We start from the raw sequence: 20,885 nt of genomic DNA on the forward strand, positions 1-20,885 counted from the left end.
ATACTCCTATTCCTATGCAAAAGAAACAAAGACCACTGCCTTACTTTCATTTGTTTCATTCGATTGGTTTGCACGAAGGTCTCAGTGTAATAGCTCTAATTTGCTTCTCATAATAGGCAGGGCTTTAAGTATATAAAATAGTCACATGATTTGAGTACAGGAAGTGTAACGGTATACCAGATCAGAATACTTGATTTACATTAGGCTGAGCAATCTGTGGCATTTGTTATTAATACACTAATCTCTTACCATTTCCACTCCTTCAAACATAGTACAGGTTGAATATCCTTTATCCATACATCTGAAAACTGAACACATCCAAAAACCAAACTTTTTTTTGAATGACTATGCTTTATTAACATACAAATTAACTGCAATGTAACATTACACTACAGGTGTAATAAGTGTTAACAAGAAGTAGGATACGCGAGTTGGCAAATGGAGAACCAACCTAGTATTTGTAGACTATAGCTAGCCTAGGCTATTGTAACTAGATCTAGGCCTACCGTATATACAGTAGATCCAAAAATATTTGAATGCAGAAACACAATCAGCCCCAAGGGTTTTGGATATAGGATATTCAACCTGTATGTAGAGTAATACGTTAGTTGCATATATGGATGTAATAGATCTTTTAAAAACAATAGTTTCTTGGAAGTGATTAAGACCTCAAATTTGCTTCAATGGCAATTGCTTGAAGGGTTTTGATAGAGTAAATTAGAATGTTTCCAGTGGTGGAAGGGTTAGTAACCAAAGGGGCCAGACAAATATGAGGTGATTGGCAAAAGAGCCAAAAAAAGAGTGAGAGAAGACTCTTTTGTAATAGTGTTTTTTGTGATCCAGAATGCACTGCCTGATGGACATGGAAGTGGAATCAATAATGGGCTGGATTTTACAGTCAGCTGTGAAGCAAAGGCAATCACCTCGAAAAAAGTTGCTCACAAAGATTTAGTGATCTCTGCTATCAGTTTGACTGGCTCCAAGGGGATATCCAGCAACAGTGTTAGCAGGTGGGGCAAGCAGCCAATCACACTGAAGTATTCTCAGACAGGCAGTAAACCGAGAAGCAAGCACCAAATCCCTCCATTTTTAATTTTAAATTTTACAGTCAAAACAATTATTTTAGCTTCTATCCATGTCATATTCCAAACAAACTTTAACTAAATGAAGTGTAATTTCTTATGGATAAATTTGGTATTCAAGAAATACAAAATCACTTTCCAGGCCAGAGGACGGTCAGCAGTAATTATGAACTTCATATGAGGACGGTCAGCAGTAATTATGAACTTCATATGCCTTTTAAAAACCCAGTTACATGTCACATAAACTTTCAGCAGCTTTTAAAGCAAGACTCAGCGCTAGAGTGGAAGTTTTTGTCAGTTCAGTGATTTCTAATTGATTGCAATCCGGGGAGGGGAGGTCTTAATAGCACTCCCTCTGGAGAAATGCCGAATCACTGACAGCAACTCCTGGATTTTTGTATGAGTATGAATTCCAGGAGTTGCTGTCAGTTTCTAAAAAGTACTAATGGTGAATGCTGACAGTTTCACCATTGTTACTCCTGCAAAATTTGGGCCAATAGCTTTCAAAAGGGAATGGATAAATACTTGAAGGGGAGAAAATTGTAGGGCGTGGGGGGGAAAAGAGCCAGAGTGCAATGAATTGGATAGAACTTTCAAATAGCTGGAACATCTGTGTTATAAGATTCTATAATTTTAAGATTAGTAGATATGATCAACAGATATAAATTGTACATAGGCACATGAAACAATACTTTTTATACCTACCTGTGAAAATTGTACTTAGGTGAGGTAACTGTTGGCGGAAATGTTAAGATAGGTTGCATATTTAGAATGGTCCTGGAATCTTTTGGATTTTAATACTTTATACTATACACTTATAAACATTTCAGATGCTACCCATTATAATTTCAAACAAAAATATCACCAGGTAATCACCTTGCCTCAAGTTTTGGAAGAAGTAACAGAACAATCTGTATAAAAAACTCTTGCTGGAAACAATTACAGCTCATGCAAAGAAAAAAATCTCATTGATTGCACTAAAGGACATGTGAAACTATTTAATATTGTTATTCAAATAATAATAAAGCCCAATATAAAATTCTAACTTTTGTTATAATTATATCCATACTACTAGAAGGGAATAAAATTGCAGGTTTATGGGGAAAGAGCAAGAGAATAAGACTAATGGGATAATTTTTTCAAAGATCAGTTCAGAAACTAGATATCCTGCCGTGAGTTACTCACGTCTTGACTCTCCAAAGCCAGTCCACAATCCACTAGGTAGACAGCAGGAATGTGATAGAATAGTCCTCAATTGCATGAGTGAATGCAGCTCCGTCAGTAGTTTGGCACTATCCAGGGCAAAGCAGCTTGTTTGATTGGCATCTTGTCCACCACCTTAAACATCCAATTCCTTCTCCACCCACACATTGTGGCTGAAATCAGTACAATCGACATAGCAACAACCTGCCATGGTGTGATTCTGCCACCTAGAAGGACAAGGGCAAGAAGCACGTGGGAACACTGCCATATCAAATACAGCAGTATCAGAGACAACAGTCTCCATAAAGTGGCTGCAATGGCATACCTGCTAGAGAGACCTGAGCGCTGTGAATTACTGCCAGCAAATGATTGAAAGGCATTAATTGTTACACAGCTTGGATCTCCCACTGTGAAGCCAACTCCAATGCATTGTCAGGCTCCTGACATGGGGGTGGGGGAGGAAGAGTGCAGGGGGGTTGGGAAGCTGTGCAACACTGAGAGACTTGCTTCCATTTATTGAAGCCTTAACTGTCTAAATCACCTGCTGCTTCCCAGAGGCGAGAACTAATGTAGGAACAAGTTTGACCCCATCACCATTTCCTCCCCACAATAAGCAATCCTCACTCACGATTTTGGAACTTGTGGATTACATGTTGTGACCAAATAAGTTTTAATCCCAGCACTTCTGTCATTTGTGCTTTGCATCTCACATTGTTAAAATCCTCAGTCTCAGCGACAATGTTCTGAATTAAATAAACTGGGGAAATGGAACATGTATTTTTTTAATAATATCAATGAATAAACCTGCTTAAAATATAATATACAATCAATGCTGAAGAAATTCACATAGGTTAATCATAACTTATTTTAATGAACTGAATAGTAAACTTTTCTAATTTACTATTCAAAATAATTTGTTAAAATTACAGTCTCATCTCCAAAGATATTCTAGACCATGCAGTTGCCAAATTCCCTGTCCATCAAAGCTCCTTAAAAAAGGTTATTTTACATTAAATATTCACTACTTACTATAAATTATTAATAATAGATGCTGCCTGGTAATTTAAAAATAAAATACAGTCTTGGGGTTTAGATGAAGATACAAATGGAGTTAATCTAACCCTTTCCATTGAAATACTTGTGATTTAGCAGCCTGCCAACATTTCTGTACAGTCCCACATCATCTAGATTTAGCAAAACAAAGGGGAAATAAAACTGACATAATATATTGTTTGTTCCAAAGTCCAGTGCTAACACTGGAAGCAAAGTGTTAGAATTTGCTGCCACCTCTTTCGCTGAATTTTCTTTTACATTAAGGTGGCAGCACCACAAATCAACGAGTGAGGGGATGAGGGGAGGGCAGTGGGGGTGGGAGAGAGGAAATAAGGGCGTCTTGTTCATTAGTGACTTGATCATTTGCATTGATTCACTGATCACTCGCATTGATTCACTGCTCATTGTACAATTATAAATGGCATATTGGTTTGGCTGATCCAGGCGGTGTTGTGATTGAGTGTCGAGTAATAGTGGCAGGAGGGAACCAGATGGAAACAACTTTGCCAAAACCACCATAACCAAATAATACATGAACTCTGGTACTTTCAGCTTTCATAATAGTCACCTCCTGTCTTTCGAGGAACATCTGCTAAAGTAATTTTCAATACATTGTATATTGTGATAGTGTACAATTAGCAAAATGTAGAAACTCTAGAACATTTCTTCGTGGTATCCTTAAAAGAACCTATAACTTTGTAATCCTGGATACAGTTATGTGAGTGAAGTGTTAATGAATCCTCTTAATTATTGGGCAGTGTAAATCAAGATAAAGCTGGACTTTGGACGCTGTGAATCAAATAGTCCATACCTCAGTCAGGAGGAGGTCAGTTTAACTATTCTGATTCAATCAGAGGTCTGTCTATATTGGCAATGGATTTTTACTTATGCCCCTTTAGGGAAATGAATCTAACAGGTGACGAGAGTCTTGGTCACTCAGCTTTACCCTGAAACACATCATGGTCTTCATGTCCAAATGATTCATCGTTGTTGGTGAGACATCATTTGGATTTATTTGATCAACATGGATACTCTGACCACAGCAGTCCTGTGCATTGCACAGCTCCATATGTGCACAAAGGTGTATGCACACCCATGTCTTTGTCATAGTGATTAGGAGAGCTCAAATCCAGTGTTCATACTGATTGCATAGCGGAGCTTCTCTCGCAGGATGCTCTTCTTACTGTAGTTGGGAAGTTTAAGAAGGTTGAAGCAGGTGGAAGAGGTTGGCAGCCGACCACCTGGTTCCTTTTTGCGGATGGTAAAGAAACCCCGTAGCACACTTCCTAGTGTATCTCCAGTGTCCTGAAATACAAACATATCTTAAATCCTAAACCATGGTTTCCAATAAAGAAATAGGACATTTTTAAAAATTGACTAATTGTAAATCTGATATAACCTGTGCTCTACTCTCCCGGCAGCATGGCGTTGCTACAATTGGCCTTTTACACACAAGCTAACGAAAAGAAACATCAGCCAGAACTCCCAGTACTGATCACTATCCAGTGACCCCTGGCACACATGCATTATTGGACTTGGCTGTAGTGCCTTGCATGGTTGCCAACACTCACCATCTGAGCTCACAGATGAAGCAAGGTCATTCAGCTGAGGTAGAGGAGGGCCTACAATTGCTTAGAGAACTATACAGCAGAATAAACCAGCTCCTTCAGTAGACCACGTTAAAAAATTGTTGTGTGCTGGGCGGGGGAAAGAAAAACAGGGTAAAATGAAAACATAAACTTACCTGATCATCTGACACCTCCACACATCGAATGGAGAAGGGTGGCTTGAGGTAGGCAAAGCCCAGGAGTGGCGGCCGAGAACAGCTAGTGACAAACTGGAACAAAAGAGACAAGGAAGAAATAAAGCCTCAGTTAGTTCTGCTGCATTGCCAAAAGGAAAAATGCATTCCGAGCTGTAACTGTGGCTGTCCTTGGAAGCTCCCCAGTAACTAGGACATTAGCAAAGGGCTTAATCTGTATTTTGCCAGCCATTATTACTGCTACTAAAACTGTAGCTCCAATAAAGGGTCAGAGAGAGAAAGAATGTTAAGAGAGAAGGGGTAAAGAATGAAAACGGTGCATTCAGAATTGGACCAGTTTCAACACAAGATATAGTCAAGACCATCATTTGCTAACTCTGCTCAAAAAGAGTCAGCTGTAAATGTACTGAGAGAGAAAGAGAATAAATATCCTTGTCAGTGCATGGAACAGTAGCCTGTTAGGCCAGCAGTATATTATTTCTTGTGCCAGGAATACAGCAGTATCTGAAAGCAAGATTGGATCTATTCATCTGCAAAGTTTTGCTAATTTTTATTTCCTCATTACAATAGTTTGTCTTTATATGTCACAAAATAGCACTCTTGGTCAGTTTACAGCATAGACTAAAGCTCATGCAAAGGAAAATGAAGGGAGTAACAGAGCCTTCATAGAAATCAGTATGAGATCCAACATGTGCAAAATCTGGTTACCATGGAGTATAAAATCATTGTATTAATATATTTTTGTTGATGCTGATCTGGGTTCAACAACAGAACCTAATTCAGGTCCTTTCCCACCAAATTGGGAACACTGACATACTGAACCTAGACCATGATCAGGCCAATTGTGGCCAAGTTTGATTCCTAGAATATTGGCCCTTATTGTGGAACAGGATAACTTGTAGAAGAAACTTGTCCAAATAAAAGAAAATAGGATATCAGATAAGGGAGCTGAAAAGAGGCACTTGGAAGAATTGGCTGTAAAAAGTGGCAAAAAGAACTGCCAGGGGTCCACTAACCTTAAGAAACATGGCTCGTTCTTCTGCCATGAAATCTCGAGCCAAGATATCCCACAGCCAGGTAATAACACGGTGACTGCCATGAAAACCACCATAATACACAGTATGCTTCCTGTAGAGGGGAGAACAGTGATCATTCTATACGGACCAGAAATAATCCCCAAACAAGCACAATTCTTTTGTTCACAAAATTATATAAGTATCAATTATACTAGTAGACCTCTTGTGACTTTCCCCACAGAAATTCAGGACATTGAATCTCCCTAAGAATACATTAGTATTCCATCAACAGGTACAAAGTGTCCAGAAGTGACTGTGGGTGTCACAGAAAAATATGAGCAAATAAGCAGTGCCCTCCCCTTTCCAACAGCGGCATTAAAAATAAAACAAACTGTCTGCAATGTACTTAAAAGTATCTTCAGTGTCTTACTTGAGATCCTCAAGGTCGATCTCTGCATTGTCTCCAGCAATTAAACGTTGTACTTCAGGAGTTGAGAACATACGGAGCCATTCTGGGTTAATAATGGACCGGAATCCTCGGATGAAAGCAATCGTCTGATCTTTAACCTGAGTGTGCATTCGGAAGTGAGCCATGAGGTGGATGTAACTGATTCTGTTGGTGGATGGCAGGAATTTTAGCCCTTTTTAAGTACTGAACAACCACCCAACTTTCCAAACACATGTATTTTCTGTACTGCAAACGCTTTAAAAAAAATACAAAAGCAGGTGAATCAAACTGCTGCATTTCACGAAATAAGGTGATGGCAATGGCAGCAGCGGCAAGAAGAGAAACTACAATTACCAGGAATCCGAAATAACTTGGAAACTGTTGGGAGTGCGTAGCAGGGCAGTCAGAGACAAAGACAAGTTGATGTGTTGGGTTTAATAGAACAGATGCTCTACTGTGTACTAGAATACAAAAAAATGCAAGAGATAAAGGGTTGGAGCTGTTGGCTGGATGTAGGGATCAAATCCTAGCCCTCTCTGACCGTTTCAAGTGTCAAATTGTACCTGCATCCAACTATGATTTAAAAGAAAATATTTGGTGCATAACGACAGGGTGAACTATAGCAACAGCACAGATCTCTCAATTTGATTTTGATGGTTGCTTGAAGGACAGAATCACCTGGAAAGGCAAAGCCTTTCAAACATGCTGTAATTAGCCCGAACTGGACAGAGTAGAAAACACTGTTTGTGCACAGGCCCTGCTCAGTCAGCCGATGATGCAGGGGCATTGTCAGTCCACCACAGATATGCAAATAGACAACCCTACCATATAGCACCAAATCCCAAGCTGCAGCTCCTCAGCCTCCAAAAGAAAGTTAACCCCCAATAAAGTCTGAAACAAGGAAAGAGCAGATAAAACTGCTCAATCCAAAGCCAATATATGATCACTCAGTCAAAGAATTCTCTTCGGCCCAACTTCTCATCACTCACTGAACATTCCAAATGAACTCTCTCTGGGAGTCTGTTCCTGATGTTGTGCAAAACTTGTCTGTAACCTTTCTTGAAGCTTGAATTGTGTACTTGATTCAACTAGTAGTGTGTACACAGTTCAAGCTAAACAGCTTGTTACCTCAACCTCATCTATCTATACCTTTCATTAAAGGCCTGTAATCTTGTCTTTCAATCTTTTCTCCAGCAGTTTAGTCACTCCAGCATCCTTGCATAACTTAGTTCCTAAAGACAATTTTCTCTGGACCTTCAGGGAGGGTGACCACAACTGCATGCCATATTCCAGAATGGCTTCATCATTGATCTATACATTGTCAATATAATTCGTGACTTGTAATCCAGTTTTTGAATTACCATAATTTGTAACTCCTGTCAATGCTTTCAGGGTATGATCATCATTTATCACTCAATTTTTGTTCCTTTTCAGACTCTTTAATGTTTTAAAAATGACCAGTCTACATGGTAGCTGCTGAGAGACCCACAGTTTGGAGAATTGTGGCTATCAGGCTGAAGTAAAGCGCTCTACAGTCCAATAGAAGATGCTTCACTGTTTTGTTTAGAAATACTAGACAGACAATACAAAAAAAAAGAAAAAAATTATTTCCTAAAAATCAGAAGGGATCGAACACGAGCCAGTTAAAGAGGGAAAACAAACAGGTCAAGAAGGTTGGGAGAGAAAAAAGTCAGGTGCACACTTTACATGGGACACTACCACTTGGAAGCTCCCTTCCAAGCCATTCACCATCCTGACTTGGAAATATATCACCATTCCTTCACTGTCACTGGGTCAAAATCCTGGAACTCCCTCCCTAACAGCACTGTGGGTGTACCTACACCACAGGGACTGCAGCAGTTCAAGAAGGCAACTCACCAACAGCTTCTCAAGGGCAATTAGGGATGGGCAATAACTGCTGGCCTAGTCAGCAACGCCGACATTCCGTAAATGAATAAAAGAAAAAATATCATAGTATATTCTTTGGAAGAACAACCACGTATTGGTTATGGGTCGAGTAGTTTGATGGGCCAAATGCCCTGTCCTGGCTTCAGACTTTACGGGGGTTAATTATTTTTTTCCTGGGAGATGATCTGCAGTTTTGGGCCAGCTATATACAAGCTTTAGTTAAATATTAACGTAATACAGCTACGCCTCTGCTCACTAATGGTGTCTCTGCCTGTTTATTGAATGTTACCAATGATATATGTCTGGGTGGGATTACGCACTGGGAAATATCTGTCCCTTTAAGTGTCACTTACAAGCCCTATCAACATGAATTATGGACTTCAAATGAGCAAATAATCCATAAAGAGTATTGACACAGTGACTTGGTCTAACTATATCAGTTGGATTGCATGGAGGGAGTTTCCTAATGCCACCTCCCTTGCAATCCAATTCATACTCGCACTGATAATTCCCTGAGACAAACAAAATGGTTCTTGAAAAGGAGCTATGGTTAAAAATTAAGTAAAAGTGAAAACAGATGAGTAACCCTGGACCATTCACACAGGGCATAATTTTGCTGTTGGCAGCATAGGTAACCAGAAGAACATGGTGCCTAGCAATGCCTGTGAAAAATGGGGTGGGGTTAGGAAGGGGGAAATCTACAAATTAGGGGAAAATATTTGAAAATGGAATATAAATTATAAGGCTAACAACACAGCTACTGGAGAAATGCACTCCACATAGCAGTTGGCCAGTGGCATACTCACTTATTTTCATTGGTAACTCCAATGGTCTTTCCCCCAGGCACCAGCTCATGGCAAACAAGCTGTTGAATCAGAAAGAAAACCAAACTGATTACAATGCAAAGCCAGAATTTTACTGAGTCCATTGACTAACAAGATAGCCGAGTAAATTGTCTCCTGAATTTGCTGACTCTTGCTGGGTTATATTTCCAGAGACCCCTGGAGCCTTGCAGTACCTCTTCCAGGCTATGTCCAATCTCAATCCTAACCAATCCAAATGTACATTTATTTACCAGCAAGACTGTCGCTGGCCAACGATTAGGAGAAAATACCTTAGCTAATTCCTACTCTTTCCCCAAACCAGAGGCAGTGAGGCCCATAATAGTACCCAGGAAAGATAAGTTATCTCAGCATAGGCTGGAGAGCAAATCCATTATGTTCTGGGTCTGTGTGGGTTGGTTCCACAACTGGTACCTATCCATCAATGATGTACCAATATCAGGGGTTGAAACAAAACAAGGCAGCCAAGACTGGTTATTAAGTTAAATAGTCAAGAGTCAAGATGAATGTGAAAACCCCTTTACATTTCCAGCCAACCAATTTTACTTACAGAAAAGATGGAAAGTTTCTGGATAATAATAAAACCCAAGGGCTGAATTATTCACAAATTTTACGTTGCATCTGATTTAAGCCTTTGTTCACACCATACAGTTCCACATCACAGCAGAGCTACCAAAATCCATGTGTGTTGTTGACTGCATGGGGATCTGTCTCTTAAAATAGGGCCCCACAGTGTTTACAGCAGATCCATGCATCTCTGCCATTGTATAGCCTAGTTCTAAATCCTAGATTTTATCACGGTTACTAATCTAAAAACTGTCAGGGCATTACCTGACCCATAACATCCTCATCATAGGATAATGTCAAACCAAGGTCACCAATGTCACCATCGTAACGCTGTAAAACAAAAATACAAATACAATCACTTTATTATTACAGACTGTGTTGGTGCATATAAAACGTACAACATATGAATTAGGAGCTGGAGTTGGCTATTCAACCCCTCAAGCCAGCTCCATTTGATAAGGTCATGGCTGATCTGATTGTGGCCTCAACTCTACTTTCCTGTCTACCTCTGCCTATACTATACTTTTTGGCTCCCTTGTCAATCAAGAATCTAACTCAGTCTTAAGAATATTCAATGACCTAGCTTCCACTGCTCCCTGAGGAAGAGAATTCCACTACCAATGACCCTCAGAAAAAAATTCTCCTCATCTCAGTCTTAAATAGGAGACCCCTTATTGTTAAAGTGTGTCTACTAGTTCTATTCTCTCCCAGAAGGGAAACATCCTCTCAGCATCCACCCCATCAATTCCCCTCAGGATTTCATATGCTTCAATAGGTTAGCTCTCGTTCTAAATTCTATTGGATACAGACTCTACCTGTCCAACCTTTCCTCATAAGATAACCCTTTCATCCCATGAATCAATCGAGTGACCTTTCTCTGAACTAATTTGAATTCTTTTATATCCTCTCTCAAGTAAGGAAACCAAAGCTGCACACAGTACTCTCCATGTGGTCTTACCAACAACAATAGCAAGGAAGGAGATTGACTCGGAAAATCATGATGTGGAATCTGTTTGGGTGGAGATAGGAAACACCACGGAGCAGAAAATGTAGATGAGGGCTGTCTATAAGCCCCCAAACAGTAACGGAGATATAAAGGAAGGTATTAAACAGGAAATTAGAGACGCATGAAATAAGGCTACAACTGTAATCATGGGTGACTTTAACCTACATATAGATTGGACAAACCAAACTAGCAATAACTAATAGTTTTTTAATTTATTCTTGGGGTGTGGGTGTTGACGGCATTTAAGAGTCAAGCACACTGGTGTGGGTCTGGAGTCACATGTAGGCCAGACCAAGTAAGGACAGCAGATTTCCTTCCCTAAAGGACATCAGTGAACCAGATGGGTTTTTACAATAATCAACAATGGTTTCATGGTCACAACTTGACTTTTAATTCCAGATTTTTATTGAATTCAAACTCTACCATCTCTACTTGCCGTGGTGGGATTTGAACCCGAGTCCCCAGGACATTGCCCTGGATCTCTGGATTACCAATCTAGTGACAATACCACTACGCCACCACTTCCCTAACATCTGGGGGCTAGTGCCAAAATTGGGAGAGCTATCTCACTGATTACTGAATCAGTGTCATAGTCATCCTCCCGGAATCATAACTTACAGATAATGTCCCAGGCAGAACCAACACCGTCCTTGGGTATGTCCCACCGGCAAGCCTGACCCAGCAGAGTTGGCAGCACATTACTACTAGATTACCAATCTAGTGACAATACCACTACGCCACCACTTCCCTAACATCTGGGGGCTAGTGCCAAAATTGGGAGAGCTATCTCACTGATTACTGAATCAGTGACATAGTCATCCTCCCGGAATCATAACTTACAGATAATGTCCCAGGCAGAACCAACACCATCCTTGGGTATGTCCCACCGGCAAGCCTGACCCAGCAGAGTTGGCAGCACAATGGTGTACAGTCGGGAGGGAGTTTCCCTGGGAGTCCTCAACATCGACTCCGGACCCCATGAAATCTCATGGCATCAGGTCAAACATCGGCAGGGAAACCTCCTGTTGATTACCACGTACTGCCCTCCCTCAGCTGATGAATCTGTGCTCCTCCACGTTGAACACCACTTGGAGGAAGCACTGAGGGGGCAAGGGTGCAGAAGGTACTCTGGGTGGGGGACTTCAATGTCCATCACCAAGAGTGGCTTAGTAGCACCACCACAGACCGAGCTGGCCGAGTCTTAAAGGACATAGCTGCTGGACTGGGTCTGCGGCAGGTGCTGAGGGAACCAACAAGAGGGAAAAACATACTTGACCTCATCCTCACCAAACTGCCTGCCACAGATGCATCTGTCCATGACAGTATCAGTAGGAGTGCCCACTGCACACAGTCGTTGTGGAGACGAAGTCCCGCCTTCACATTGAAGATACCCTCCACCGTGTTGTGTGGCACTGCCACCATGCTAAATGGGATAGATTTCAAACAGATCTAGCAACTCAAGACTGGGCATCCATGAGGCGCTATGGGCCATCAGCAGGACTATACCTGAACACAATCTGTAACCTCATAGCCCGGCATATCCCCCACTCTACCATTACCATCAAGCCAGGGGATCAATCCTGGTTCAATTAAGAGTGCAAGAGAGCATGCCAGGAGCAGCACCAGGCATACCTAAAAATGATGTATCAACCTGGTGAAGCTATAACACAGGGGTACTTGCCTGCCAAACAGCATAAGCAGCGAGTGAAGGACAGGGCTAAGCAATCCCATAACCAACGAATCAGATCTAAGCTCTGCAGTCCTGCCACATCCAGTAGTGAATGGTGGTGGACAATTAAACAACTCACTGGAGGAGGAGACTCCACAAATAACCCCTTCCTCAATGATGGAGGAGCCCAGCACAGCAGTGCAAAAGATAAGGCTGAAGCATTTGTTCCAATCTCCAAAAGAAATGGCTGAAGGCACTGGATACTGCAAAGGCTATGGGCCCTGACAATAGTACTGAAGAAATGTGCTCCAGAACTTGGCACACCCTTAGCCAAGCTGTTCCAGTATAGCTACAACACTGGCATCTACCCAGCTATGTGGAAAATTGCCCAGGTATCTCCTGTACACAAAAAGCAGGACAAATCCAACTGGGCCAATTACCACCCATCAGTCTATGTTCGATCATCAGTAAAGTAATGGAAGGGGTCATCAACAGTGCTATCAAGCAGCACTTGCTTAGCAATAACCAGCTCACGGACACCCAGTTTGGCTTCCGCCAGGGCCACTCAGCTCCTAACCGCATTACAGCCTTGGTCTAAACATGGACGAAAGAGGTGAGGTGAGAGTGACTGCCCTTGACGTCAAGGCCGCATTTCAGTATGGCATCAAGGAGCCCTAGCAAAACTGGAGTCAATGGAAATCAGGGGGGAAACTCTCTGCTGGTTGGAGTCATGCCTAGCACAAAGGAAGATGGTTGTGGTTGTTGGAGGTCAGTCATCTCAGCTCCAGGACATCATTGCAGGAGTTCCTCAGGGTTGTGTCCTTGGCCCAACCATCTTCAGCTGCTTCATCAATGACCTTCCTTCCATCATAAGGTCAGAAGTGACCTTATCGCACAATGTTCAGCACCATTCGCGACTCCTCAGATACTGAAACAGTCCATGTTCAAATGCAGCAAGACCTGGACAATATCCAGGCTTCGGCTGACAAGTGGCAATTTAACATTCGCACCACACAAGTGTCAGGCAATGACCTTTTCCAATTTCCAATAAGAGAGAATCCAAACATCGCCCCTTGATGTTCAATGGCATTACCATCACTGAATCTCCAGCTATCAACATCCTGGGGTTACCATTGACCAGAAACTGAACTGGACTAGCCACATAAATACTGTGGCTACAAGAGGTCAGAGGCTCGGAATAGTGCAACGAGTAACCCACCTCCTGAAACCCCAAAGCCTGTGCACCATCTACAAGGCACAAGTCAGGAGTGTGATGGAATACTCCCTACTTGCCTGGGTAAGTGCAGCTCCCACAATACTCAAGAAGCTTGACACCACCTAGGACAAAGCAGCCTGCTTCATTGGCACCACATCCACAAACATTCACTCCCTCCACGCACAGTAGCAGCAGTGTGTACCATCTACAAGATGCACTTCGGGAATTCACCAAGGCTCCTTTGACAGCACCTTGCAAACTCACGACCACTACCATCTAGAAGAACAAAGGCAGCAGATGGATGGGAAGACAACCACCTATAAGTTCCCCTCCAAATCACTCACCATCCTGACTTGGAAATATATCGCCGTTCCTTCACTGCCGCTGGGTCAGAATCCTGGAACTCCCTTCCTAACAGCACTGTGGGTGTGCCCACAACACATGGACTGCAGCGGTTCAAGAAGGCAGCTCACCACCACCGTCTCAAGGGCAACTAGGGATGAGCAATAAATGCTGGCCCAGCCAGCAAAGCCCACATCCCACGAATGAATTAAAACAAAATACCGTGGAGGAAGATTTCCTGGAGTGTGTGCGTGATGGTTTTTTAGACCAATACGTTGAGGAACCAACTAGAGAGCAAGCTATCCTAGACTGGGAATGAGAAATTATTAATTAACAATCTTGGGGAAGAGCGACCATAAAATGATAGAACTGTTCATTAGGATGGAGAGTGATAAAGTTGAATCCGAAACTAGGGTCCTGAATCTAAATAAAGGGAACTACGAGGGTATGAGGCACGAGTTGGCAATGATGGATTGGGGAACCTTACTAAAAGGGTTGACAGTGGATAGGCAATGACTAATATTTAAGGAATGTATGCATGAATTCAACAATTATTCATTCCAGTCTGGCGCAGAAATAAAACAGGAAAGCTAGCTCAACCATGGCTTACAAAAGAAATTAGGGATAGTATTTGATCCAAAGGGGGAACATATAAAATTGGCAGAAAAAGCAACAAGCCTGAGGATTGGGAACAGTTTAGAATTCAGCAAAAGTGGACAAAAAGATTGATCAAGAAGGGGAAAATGTTTGTGAGTAAACTTGCAAGGAACATAAAAACTGACTGTAAAAGCTTCCAGTCAGAAACAGGGGAAGTTATGATGGGGAACAAAGAAATGGCAGAAGAATTGAACACATATTTTGGCTCTGTCTTCACAAAAGACACAAATAATTTCTCAGAAATGTGAGGGAACCAAGGGTCTCGTGAGAGGGAGGAATTGAAGAAAATCAGAATTAGTTAAAAAAAATGGTGCTAGAGAAACTAATGGGGTTAACGGCTGAAAAATCCCCAGGGCCTGACAATCTACATCCCAGAGTACTAAAGGAAGTGGCCCTAGAAATAGTGGATGCATTGGTGATCATCTTCCAAAATTCTATAGGTTCTGCAGCAGTTCCCACAGATTGGAGGGTGGCAAATGTAACCCCATTATTTAAAAAAGGGAGAGAAAAAAACAAAGAAATACAGACCAGTTAGCCTAATATCAGTATTGGGGAAAATGCTAGAGTTTATTATAAAAGACATGGTAACAGAACACTTGGAAAGCATTAACAGGATTAGGCAAAGTCAGCATGGGTTTGTGAAAGGGAAATCTGCTTAACTAATCTAATGGAGTTTTTTGAGGATGTAACCAGTAGAATAGATAAGGGAGAACCAATTGATGTGGTGTATTTGGATTTCAAGAAGGTCCCACATAAGAGGCTATTGGGCAAAATTAAAGTAAATGGGATTGGGGGTAATATACTGGCATGGATTGAGAATTGGTTGACAGACTGGAAATAGAGAGTGGGAATAAATGGGTCTTTTTCTGGGTGACAGGCGGTGACTAGTGGTGTACCGCAGGGATCAGTACTTGGGCCCCAGCTATTCACGATATATATAAATGACTTGGATGAAGGAATCAAATGCAATATTTCCAAGCTTGCTGACGACACAAAACTGGGCAGGATTGCGAGTTGTGAGGAGGATGCAAGGAGGCTTCAGGGCGATTTAGATAAAAGTTGTGTGTGTGAGTAAACACAAGGCAGGTACAGTATAACGTGGATAAATGTGAAGTTATATGTTTCGGTGTGGAAAACAGAAAGGCAGAGTATTATTTAAATAGTGATATATTGGGAAATGTGAATGTACAAAGGGCTCTGGGTGACCTTGTACACCAGTCAAAGAAAGTAAACAGGCAGGTGGAGCAAGCAATTAGGAAGGCAAATGGTCTTCATTGCAAGAGGATTTGAGTTCAGAAGTAGGGATGTCTTACTGCAGTTATACAAGGCCTTGGTGAGACCACACCTGGAGTATCGCGTGCAGTTTTGGTCTCTCAACCTAAGAAATGATATACTTGTCATAGAGGGAGTGCGGCGAAGGTTCACTAGGTTAAGACCGGGATGGCATGACTGTCATATGAGGAGAGAATGGTTCGACTGGGCCTGTATGCACTAGAGTTAGAAGAATGAGAGGGGATGTGATTGAAACGTATAAAATTCTAACAGGGCTAGACAGACTAGATGCAGGGAGGATGTTTCCCCCGGGTGGGGAGTCTAGAGCCAGGGACCACAGTCTCAGGATACAGGGCAGGCCATTTAGGACTGAGATGAGGAAACATTTCTTCACTCAGAGGGTGGTCAACCTATGGAATTTTCTACCACAGAAGGCTGTGGAGGCCAGGTCACTGAGCATATTCAAGAAAGAAATTGATAACTTTTTGGATATTAGGGGCATCGAGGGGTATGGAGAGAAAGCAGGAATATGGCATTGAGATAGAGGATCAGCCATGATCATATTGAATGTCGGAGCAGGCTCGAAGGGCCAAATGGCCTATTTCTGCTCCTAGTTTCTATGTATCTATATACCCTATACAATTGTAGCAAAACTTATGCAATAAGTTCCTCCATCTTGCATCCTTGCTGAACTGAAATCCACTCATTGTAGCTGTCCCTACAATAACTCATCCTCTTCCCAGATTCTTCAAAAAATGTGGAAGCAATCACCCCCCTCATTCCTCCCTTACTCCCACAATTTACAAGCTTTTAAAACCCAAGCTTGGTGTCCAGTATTCTGTGCACCTTATTTTAATTTCTCTTAGTCTTTCAACCTTGATGTCCTGTATTCTGAATCGTCACCCTTTATCGAAGTTCTTGAATATAAAACAAGTAGAACCAGTTACACTCTTCAGCATCAGCTCTTCTCTGAAGATTGGCATTAAACTATACATAAAATAATGGTTACCAAGGAATGATCAATAAAACACTCAAGAATTCAGTTTGCTCCACTAATTGCTCATCAAGTGCATTCAGCTGAGCTATACAAAGCAGGAACGTCCCAACTTTGATCTCTTGCCAATGCTGAGTTCTCTGATCTCAGCCAAAGTAGGGAGGAGAAAAACAAAATTAGCCATGATTCTCACTCATCAGTAACCCCCTGCTTAAAGCGCATATTCCTAGACACACACACAAATTAAAATCAGTTTTTTTGTGATGAGGTTCAAACTTATTGCTGACACTCAAAGTCAAAATTCATAAGCGTACAATGGCCCTTAAGTGTGTTACCAGAGAGAAACTGGCGCCAGAAAATGTTAAAAATTACTGAAAGATCATAATGTAATTCCTCCAAGTTAATCATTGTATATTGTAATGTGAAATTGCTATGATTAAAATCTCTGGCAGGAAATATTTTTCTCTTCTTTTCGTCTTTTACCTTTTTCTGAACTCGGAGGTCACGTTTTACTCTGGATTGTTCTGAGACAAGTTACAAAAGATCTAACTTTATCGGTGACATTTTTTATCATGTGATTTTGGTATCATGCTAACATGGGAGAGGAACGTTAAAGAGAACGCTGAACAATGTTCCCTCTAATTCTCCTTAGCTGGGTGCGATCTGCTTGTTGCACTGCACGGCCCCTTTACCACTGCTGCTCTTGTGTGCATCTAAAGGGACCGCTGCTTGTGCATTGTCCATTTGTCCCCTGAGCCGCACATTTCCCATTGCTCTGTAGCCTCGCATTGCGCAGCTTAGAGTGAATGTTGACAATGAGTGAAGTCGTTCTTATTAACTTCTAATTTATTGCAGATGTGAATAGTGGTGAAGTTAGCTGGACAACTAGCATTTATAAATAAGATTGTGGAGTTTTAAATGGTATCATAAACAAAGAGGAATGGTTGATTGCTAATGCTGTAATTAACAACTTGTATGTACATATGCCTTTAAGATAGTAAAGCATCCTAAGGTGCTTAAGTTGTTTTAATTTTGATGTATATAAGATTATGCATCATGCTTTAAAAATATGATTGAGAGAGAAGTGGAGAGAACAGTAGTGAAAGAAAACAAGAAAGGTTATAGAATGAAAGATAAAATTAAACAATGAAAATAGAGAAGCAAAGAAAGATGTAGATGACCTGTGAAAGACACAGAAAAAGGGCACTGCATAGATGATTCAATTAACATGCTTAGTTCTGGGGCGACGAGCTCCCTGTGATAGAAAATGCAATGGCCAATTTGCCAAGCACATACTGTAATCCATAATAAATGTTGCAGTTATGCTAAATTGAACTCATAAATCTTATACTGTAATGCTGAATTATTACATCATGTTGAACTCAACTGTCCTCGTGCTGGACTTCTGAAACTAAATTATGATGATGTTGTGATATATTGAAACACTGAAGTTTCATGTTCAGTGGCGAAATAAAGTTTAGTAGTACATCAGATTGTGTATTATCTAGTATTTGATATGTGATAGTGTTAACAGTATTCCTGCCAAGCTGACTGTTTTAATTGAGTGCATTTTTGCAGGGTGACCTGATGGCAAAAGAGGCAAACTTAAATTGCATCAACTTCTCCAATATTGCTTCGCTTTGTCTTTTTAGATGCAACATTCCTTCTACCAATATCAGTTCCCATAATTACCTTTATGGAGGTGAGATTTTTGTAGAATTCCGAGTCCAGGGAGGGAAGTTCATCGATTGAGCTGTACAAAGCACTATGATGATGTCCCAGTACTTGACTGAGGAAGAAGGAAGCAAATGGGACATCCACTACAATTCCCTGTAAGGGGGAAAAGATAAAGGATACTTCTGAATTGTATTCAAAAACTTTTTTTCTGTTACAAATTTCACCACACAGCATTTGCCTCACCCTAACTCTCCAAACTTCTTCAGGCCCATGTCCCAGCCTCAGCCCTCTGAATCTCACCTCCTGCACATCCATACCATCATTGGTGGCAAAAAAAGCTTTCCTAACCACACACTCTCCCTACAGTCACTCTGCTGTGCTACTTTCCTGTCCTCCTTTAAAAACATACTGCAAACCTATTTCTTCAAACGTGATTTCAATCATCTCTAACTCTTCTTGTTGCTTGGCTTCCAATTCTCCTCTGTAAAATGCTGACCGTTCCCTTTGTATCTGAAAGGTGAATTAGCAATCATAGTCCTTTCTCTATGGAGGTTTTTGAAATTCTACTCGTTCACTCCTCTATTTAATTCTTGCATTTCCTGAAGTTCTAATCCTAATTTTTTCCTTGGGTTGTGTTTTTTTTCATTCATGGGAAGTGAGTGTTGATGACTAGGCCAGCATTTATTGCCCATCCCGAATTGCCCTTGCAATTGCAATGCAGAGGGCATTTAAGAGTAAACCACATTGCTTGTGGGCCTGGAGTCACTAATGGCCAGACCAGGTAAGGATGGCAGATTTCCTTCCCTAAAGGACATTAGTGGACCAGATGGGCTTTTACAACAATCAGCAATGGTTTCGTAGTCATCATCAAATTTTTGTTGAACTCAAATTTCACCATCTGCCATGGTGGGATTCGAACCCAGGTCCCCAGAGCATTACCTTGGGTCTCTGGAATACTAGTCCAGTGGCAATACCATTATGCCACCACTTCCTCTGTGCCTTAGGAAACATCATTGAAATCAAACTGGAAGGCTGCTCTGTATTATTTTTAATTTTGTGTATGTTGAGTTGGCCTGGGGTTGATTTAAAGGAGATACAGCTTCAACATTCATTTGGTGTGATAGTGCACAACAGGAGTGGGTTTGGTGTCAATACGTCTACAATGCAATTCACATTCCTGTGAGTTCCATGGTGGCTTCTGTGGCAGTTCAACAAAAAGATTTAAAAGCAAACAGGAGAATGTAAATTAAGAGGAACTTTTAAGGACAGGGAAAGACCATTAGGCCCGACTCTTCTTAATAAATCAATCCTTTTTCCAGATCCCAGAATCCTTCTGTGCACCAAATTATTATCCAGCACTGCTTCATGCAAAGTTTCATGGTCCTGTTTATACCTCATAGACAGCTTTGCCCAACATCTTTCCAACAAATTCAAACAGCTGCAAGTGATTCTCATGGATGTAAGAAGTGGGAGAAGGGTACAATCGCTCATCTCCACTGGTCGTCTGCAAGAGAAAAAAATAAAAACTAGGCAGAGAAGAATTTCTCTAAGCAAAGAGAAAAAGAACAAAAATAGAGGCAGAGAGATAGGAAGTATTTTCTTTGAATTATATTTCCGCCCACATTTTACCCAAACAGTGATTTACCTTGAAGAGATTCAGAGCAGGGTCAAAAACCTTCTTGATGATTTCTTCTAAAAATTCTTTGAAGACACCATCCTGGTCAATCCCAGCCTCATCTACTCCTAGATCATTCACAAATTTCACTCTGATGACTCCTTTCATAGTGTTTACAGGTAGTCGCCGTAACTGTTCGTACCCATCCTAGAAACACAGAGGATATCTCTGCTATCATCTCATTACTGAAGAAATTATGAAAGTATTGAAATATTGAAAGAACCTGCTTTTATTTGGAGCCTTTCACATCCCCAAGACATCCCAAATGAGGTTCTGAAGCACAGTTATTGGTGTTTTGTATACAAATGCAGCAGCCAATTTGAACATACCAAGGTTCCATAAAACAGCAATGATATAAATGGCTAGTTATTCTGTTGAAGTGATGTTGCTAAGAAATAAACATTAGCCAGGACACGGGGAGAACTACCTTGTTCTTCTTTGAATAGTGTCATGGGATATTTTACAATCAGCTGAAAAACAGGTGAAGCCTTGACTT

The 20,885-nt window shown here is 41.2% G+C and overlaps 1 protein-coding gene across 3 annotated transcripts in view; it reads right to left on the reverse strand.

Annotated features, from left to right (window-relative positions):
* Nucleotides 1-3,136: 3,136 nt before the first annotated feature.
* The window catches only part of ube3b (ubiquitin protein ligase E3B), a 55,442-nt gene continuing 37,693 nt past the window's right edge, over nt 3,137-20,885 (reverse strand). For all 3 annotated transcript variants that reach the window (XM_078554430.1, XM_078554429.1, XM_078554431.1), the window contains 9 exons: nt 20,360-20,536; nt 20,108-20,218; nt 18,730-18,867; nt 10,146-10,211; nt 9,279-9,337; nt 6,547-6,729; nt 6,117-6,228; nt 5,083-5,175; nt 3,137-4,643 (listed from right to left, as the gene is read on the reverse strand). In XM_078554430.1, the coding sequence (XP_078410556.1) occupies nt 4,452-4,643; nt 5,083-5,175; nt 6,117-6,228; nt 6,547-6,729; nt 9,279-9,337; nt 10,146-10,211; nt 18,730-18,867; nt 20,108-20,218; nt 20,360-20,536 (1,131 nt within the window). In that variant the 3' untranslated portion in view covers nt 3,137-4,451. The remainder of the gene's footprint in view (nt 4,644-5,082; nt 5,176-6,116; nt 6,229-6,546; nt 6,730-9,278; nt 9,338-10,145; nt 10,212-18,729; nt 18,868-20,107; nt 20,219-20,359; nt 20,537-20,885) is intronic.

This window comes from Cetorhinus maximus, chromosome 12, assembly GCF_964194155.1.
Source record: "Cetorhinus maximus chromosome 12, sCetMax3.hap1.1, whole genome shotgun sequence".
Lineage (NCBI taxonomy): Eukaryota > Metazoa > Chordata > Chondrichthyes > Lamniformes > Cetorhinidae > Cetorhinus > Cetorhinus maximus.